The 6,883-nt window shown below is 42.9% G+C and overlaps 1 protein-coding gene across 1 annotated transcript; it reads right to left on the minus strand.

Annotated features, from left to right (window-relative positions):
- Nucleotides 1-2,806: 2,806 nt before the first annotated feature.
- Nucleotides 2,807-5,847, minus strand: LOC147958348 (4-hydroxyphenylacetaldehyde oxime monooxygenase-like). The gene is made up of 3 exons (XM_087537225.1): nucleotides 5,447-5,847; nucleotides 4,721-5,298; nucleotides 2,807-4,625 (listed from the first exon to the last, which is right to left on the minus strand). Exons 1-3 carry the CDS (start codon nucleotides 5,793-5,795, stop codon nucleotides 4,011-4,013), a joined length of 1,542 nt encoding a protein of 513 aa, XP_087393351.1. The 5' UTR covers nucleotides 5,796-5,847; the 3' UTR covers nucleotides 2,807-4,010.
- Nucleotides 5,848-6,883: the final 1,036 nt, after the last annotated feature.

Here is a 6,883-nt window from a genome sequence, read left to right on the forward strand (position 1 = left end):
CTTGAGCAAAGTGTCGCCGAGGAGAAAGGTTTGGTTTGAGAAGAAGCAAAAGGTGATGCTCGAGCTAAATGAATGGTCTATGGCCAAGAGTGCCATCATTTTTGTATGCCGGCGTATGCGCCGGCATGTCTAAGATGCATGAACTATGACCCTTTTGTGTTCTGGCAAGCGTGCCAGCATAAACTATGACCCTTTTGTGTGCTGGCAAGCATGCCAGCATGAACTGTGGCGTATTTTTAGCCCCTGGCAAGCATGCCGACATGAACTATGGCCGCTGACATGAACTATAGCCCTTGGCCCTAAATTTAAATTAAATTAAGTTGCCAAAAAATCAAACACGTGGACGAAATGCGTCGGGTAGTTGGACGCACCGGCCAGGTTTTGGCGGACGTGGACGAACAATGCGCCTCCAGCCGACTCAAACGAACAAAATGCAGACAAAACATCATCTATTTACGTCGGCATGTTAGAGTTGCCCTTAGTAGCACCCCAAGTCCTGAGTTCTGACTCCTGACTGCAGGGTTCTTGCCCTACAGTAGATAGTAAAAAAACATGTATATACAATGACTAAGAAATGTGCTCAGACATCGTGCTTTGGGACACGTGTACGAAGGCTTTTTGGTTGTTATGGGCAAGGTCAGGCCGGCTCCGGTATAGAAGCGGCGATATCAACGCGTCGGCGGCTCGTTCTGGCGACGGCAATGATCGTTTGATGGTCCATGGACCTCGATGTAATTTTTACTCCCTCTATTCCTTGATATAAGGTGCATAGATTTTTGAGAAAAAGTCCGAAATATAAGGTGTATTGCGTTGCACCACTCGTCTGGATAATGTTTTTAGAGATTTGACTGCATTTCCTTATATTAGGCAAGCTCCTCTATTTTCTCATGTCAATTAGTCAGGTGTAATCTCGCCCAAAACTTAGGAAATTTTTCCTCGACATGCGTTCTTTAATTTCCGTGCCAAAAACTATACACTCTATATTAAGGAACGGAGGGAGTATTATGTTTGAGGTGTTTTGTATTTTCGATGAATCTCTACAATAAATTTGATCTTTTTGCAAAAATAAAATAAAAATAATGGTAGCATCGCCCACGCGGGCGACAGATTATCCCACGCGGTCATTTTCACCCGTCTAAGGCCCTCTTTTACCCCTACAAAGAATCACACCACATGACGCTGGTCCTTTTCACAGCGAAGACTTTGGCAAACAACTAAATAGCCGCCCCAAAAAATGTCAGTCTGTGGCACGTTTAGACAAATCATTTTCTTTATTCCTAGCGTTTTATATGGCAATACACTGTGGTAAGAGCGACGGTAATAGTATGAATAAGTTTAACATGCAACTTTTTCTCGAGAAGTTAACATTCAAATTGATAGGCTGTGATGTGTGGCATCACCAATTAAGTCTAATGATGATGTGGTACATTGTAGATAAAATCATCCATAATTGGTCTGCATGTGCAAGAGCGGCAATGCCCGATCCAAAAGAGTCTCCTTCTTGGCCAACAAAGTCTTAGGCCTCATTCAGTTTGGGGGAATCTAAAAGGTAGGGTTTAGAAACAGTATCTAAAGTTGATAGGATTGGCACTTGCCATCCTAAGGATTTGTCTTGCCTCGTTCCTACATAAAAAAAGATTTGAATGAATATGTAGGTTTCTTTAAAAATACAGAAAATAAATAGTATTCCTACAAAATTCTTGCACGCATTTCCTACCAACTAAATGCATTTATAGGAAATTTACCTCCGAAATCCTTATTCCTATACAAATCCTCCAAACCGTGGGCTCATTCCTGTGCATGTGGCTGCCAAATTCTTCATGTGGCACTTCTAGTCGTTGGTCCAACCAATGAGGGAAATGAATACCACTGACACCTCTACTACTCCAACCAATCAGTATATGGTTCATAGAAAGGAATTGGTACTTCCCATACGCAAAGAAGCAATGACCAGGTCCCTAATCTTGACATTCAAAGCACCGTCGATAGAGATGTGCAGCTGTCACTGTGAGATGCCACAATACTACTCCCTCCGTTTCTAAATATAAGTCTTTTTAAACATTTCAAATGGATCACAACATACGGATGTACGTAGACATATTTTAGAGCGTAGATTCACTCATTTTGCTCCGTATGTAGTCATTTGTTGAAATCAGTAGAAAGACTTATATTTGGAAACGGAGGGAGTATAATATTGCAACTTTTTTTTCTTTTTTCTTTTGTATGACTACTTATTGCCATGCACCTTTGATCATCAGTATGAATAGTTAATTCCTCTTACGTTCAATTTATGACATGAACTTTGATTTATGTTTTTGAATAGAAATGATTGTTTTTATGCAGCTATACATGCTATGAAGGACAGACCATTGTGTATATAGGATAGTTTCTCTCGTATATTTATATCTCTGACCTTTTAGTTTATGGTTGCCCGATGCATCCATTTGAGCGACAAGTAATATGGATTGGAGGAAGTACCTTATTTAAATTTTGCTACTCCAGAATAGGTAACTATTTTTAACCAAAAATATACAACTATCTGACATGGCTAAATAATAGTGTCAAAAACGTTCTTATATTATGGGACGGAAGGAGTATATTGTTTAATAAATTTGCCAGCCAAACCAAGCTAGTACACCGTCCAGCCTATCTTTTATGCACTTTACTATATCAACTACTATTATGCTAAGTGGAATCATTGATCCTTGGAAAATGTCTATTTACGAACTAGGTGAATGGACATAATTCCATCCTTTTCTAACCTTTTCCTACAATTTCTTGCACACATTAAAAAAATGCTGAGATGTTACTATACTCTAATTCATATAGCCATCTTGAATTCTTGATTCTTGACTTTCCGACATATAGCCATACACTGAGAAGCAGAGACACAAGGAATAGAAAGTCAAGTAGATATGGATAGATCTTGATCCCCTTGGACCCCTTCTGAGTAGATTGTAACTTGAGGCCTCAAGATGCTTGCTATCTACTCTCTCTGTTCCAGAATGTAAGGTGTACTATTTTTCGTGCAAGTCAACCATTTGAATGTTTGACCATGATTAGAGAAATAAACCAACAACATATGGAATACCAAATCGATGAAATATGAAACCACTTTTCATGATGGTTCAAATGATATAAATTTTGTATTATGGATATGGATATATTTTTCCAAAATCTCGGTCAAACATGGCCTAGTTTGACTTCTGAAAAAACAAATACACCTTATATAAAGGAACAGAGGGAGTATATCAATAGATGATAAGCATCCTTATCATTAGAGTTGTGAATCGAGTGCAAAATAACATCCATGAATTCATTGTTAAACGAAATCCATCTCAGTATTCATCTAAGCAGTCATCTCAGATTTGATCCATCAACTCATCTAAGCCCTAATACTTTATATGCATATCCAATGCATTTACCCATTCATTTCTCTAACATGCCCTTCTTTATCTAACATGAGCAAGCATAAATCCATCCATCCATTTCTTTATCTATACCACACACATCCATGCATTCTAGGGTTAGAAAATGGGGAAACTCACCTTGGGGAAGAGGAAGAGGCGGTAACGGTGGCGAAAAGCTGTTAGCTTCGAATACTAACTAGCCTAAGCAACATTTTAGAAGTGTAATTTCCAAAGTTTCCTCCATACTACAGCTGTAAGCTACCAGCTGAAGAACCCAATTACATTATTGAGAAGCATGCATCAGCACCATGTGCAATAATAGACTATTAGAAGTTGTATCAGAAAGCAAAAGCACATTATTGCAAGCAAATAAGTTGGAGGGTGTTTTATAGTTTAAGCTTTATGTTCAGATTTTACATATGTGCTAGAGTTGACAAAGTAATTAAACAGATTATTAAGTCATAAAGATAGTATTTTCATTAGTGAAACATGCATGTGACAACTTTTTTTTCAGATTTTAAATACTAAAGGGAAGAGCGAGAAATACTGCTATCTCCTTTAGAAAATACAAGATGTGGTTTCATAGTCTAAATTCATGCTTTAGCCAGTATTAACAGATGGAACAAGACACAGAGGAGTCTTCCTACAGAAAACCTGTCTGCCAGTCCCTTCCATGCTCACGTCTTCTTTCCTCATGCCGTCAGGCAACTCCCAGTCGAACGAATGCAGCAAGCTAGCAAGCGTGAACTCGACGATTGTGGCGCCCATGGGGATAGCAGGGCAGATCCGCCGCCCGGCGCCAAACGGAAGGAGCTCGTAGTGCAATCCATAGAAATCAGTGTCCATGCCGTCAAACCTCTCCGGGTAAAACTCCTCAGGTTTCTCCCAGCAGGCAGGGTCCCTCCCCATGGCCCACACGTTCACGAAGATCCTTGTCTTCGCGGGGATGTCGTACCCAAGGACCTTCACATGGTCCATGGTTTCCCTAGGGACGAGCAGCGGCGCGGGCGGGTGGAGGCGCAATGTCTCTTTGACGACCATCTTCAGGTAGTTGAGTTTAGAGAGGTCGTCAACCTGCACTAGTCTCTGTTTGCCGCCAACCAAACTCCTTACCTCTCTTTGTGCCTTCTGCATCACCGTCGGGTTCTTGATTAGCTCAGACATAGCCCACAACAATGTCACCGAGCTCGTCGTCGTGCCACCGACAAATGTATCCTAATCAAAAGAATATGTAACCACACTATCATTACTAAAAAAGTATAAGAAAATGTATATGCAGTGTTAGCTTCAGAGAAGAACAGGTTTAGTACCATTAGAAGAGCCTTGAGGTGGTCCTTTGTGACCTTCCCTTGCCCCTTCCATAGACTGATCAACACATCCACAAGGTCATCTTTGTCAGGCTTCACCCTCCCAGGATCCATATGCTGGCTGAGCACCATCTCGAAGTACGAGTCCAGCTCTAGGAATATCCTTTGGTATCGCGCCTCCAGCCCGACGAGCTTATCGAACCACCGGCTCATCGGTGACGCCGGGAAGAAGTCCTGCGCGGAGAAGGCGGAAAGGGCGATCATGGCCTCGCTGAACACCTGCTGGAACTTGGCGTACTTCATGAGCTTGGCGCCGTTCATGCTCCCGAACGCCACCGTGCCGATGAAGCCGTCGATGAGCGTGAAGAGGGTCTCGTTGAGGTTGACGGGCTCCGTCGGCGGAGACCGTAGTGAGAGTGATTGGATCAGCTCGCCGACCTGAGCTTCTAGTGCGTGAGCAAAGGACTGGACGCGTTTGCTGCTTACAAGCTCTGAGACGAACAGCTTGCGCCTCTCGCGCCAGCTTGCGTTGTACGGTGAGAACGCGATGTCTTGTTGGCCGTATGTAATTAATTTTGCACCTGAAAGATTCAAATAGATGATGATATTCCATTCCAGCACAAACAACAATGAGTTAGTATGCAACTTTATTTACTTACGAATATATTTTCAAACAATTGTTGATGTTTACAGAATCTTCATTATTTTTCTAAATGTTTCTGAACTTGCCTGGTGATGAGGGTCGGCTGCAGCAATGGACATCGTGCGTCTTGAGCACCTCCTTGGCAGCCTCAGGCGACGAAACCACGATGGCCGCAACGCCGCCGAGCTGCAGGTGGACGACCGGGCCGAGGCTGCGGGCCAGCCTCTGCAGCGACCGGTGGGGCTCGTGCACCATCAGGTGCAGATGCCCTATGATTGGCAGCCTCAGGGGACTCGGAGGAAGACGGATGGCGTTCTTCTTCTTGCCAACAGCTTGCATGTACAAGAAGATCACCGTGGGAGCTATGATGAGTAGTGGTACAGACCACAGGAGGGCATGCTTGAGTTCTGGAGAGGGGTTAAGATCAGGCGCCATTGTTGTTGCGCTCTTGGAGAAGACAGTGGAGCACGCTGGGCAGCTGGATATATACACAGAGAGAGATGAGAGATTGAGTTAGTTCCCGTCTTCACTGATTGGGCTGTGCAGTGCGGGTGAATGATTGAGGTGCCTGTGGAGAGTTTGGCAGGTCGTGATCACCATGGGACTCAGCCAACGCAGAAACTTGTCTGCAATATCTTTCAGTCTCGATCACGCCTATCACGCATTGGACTTTGAGAAACAGTGCACGTGCACAAAATATTAATACTCAATTTGGAATCCTTTGTATGGACAAATCACAAGGAAATAATTCAGAGCAGATAGAAGACTCGCTGGCTAGCTAGATGGGTAAACTATTAGAAGGGAACTCGTCGGTAATTAGTGGTCGGAGAACTGCAACTGACCCATCTCGGTTCCTACCGCTGGCGGAAGATACAAGTATCAGGAGCACAGTTTAAAAGAGTGTAAAAACCCGGCCTCCGCATCAATAGATACATGTAGCCTTTCACTGATTCGTTCTCACAGTCGATAATATGATAGCATGTTGAATATAAACATGCTACTTTCTAGGTCAATAAGCATATTTACAATGGTGCGCGCCCGAACCCACATTCTAGGTTTTGAAAAACAAAACTGTGAACATTGAAAAAAAAACAATCAGGCTTATATATCTTGAGTTGAAACTTGGGCTCTGTCTGGATGTATGAACTGGAGAGCATTGGGCTGGAATACAACTCACCAAGAAAACTGAAATGGGTCTAAATACGAATTCCGTTGTTTCTCATAGAATCTTAGGATTCAATTCCAAATCATGATTGGATGACAAACTTTGGAATTGCATTGATCTAAAAAAGAGACGCCCCCCTTCCTGTTTCTATAATAATCTCTCTTGACAACTTGCCTGACTGATAGAAGACGAACACTGACTTTAGGAGAGGTGGTGGCCCAACTTCCAAATGTAGCTGCTTGTGTCGACCAACCGATTCAACTGTGTCTCCAGTTGCTACCAGTCCATGTAAAACAGCCACTGGATACACATGTCTGCACTCTGCAGCACTAAACATCTTCACCGAATGCAACGCTCT

The sequence above is a fragment of the Triticum urartu genome, chromosome 7A (genome assembly GCF_056163025.1).
Source record: "Triticum urartu cultivar PI428250 chromosome 7A, HENAU_Tu73, whole genome shotgun sequence".
Taxonomy (NCBI): Eukaryota; Viridiplantae; Streptophyta; class Magnoliopsida; order Poales; family Poaceae; genus Triticum; species Triticum urartu.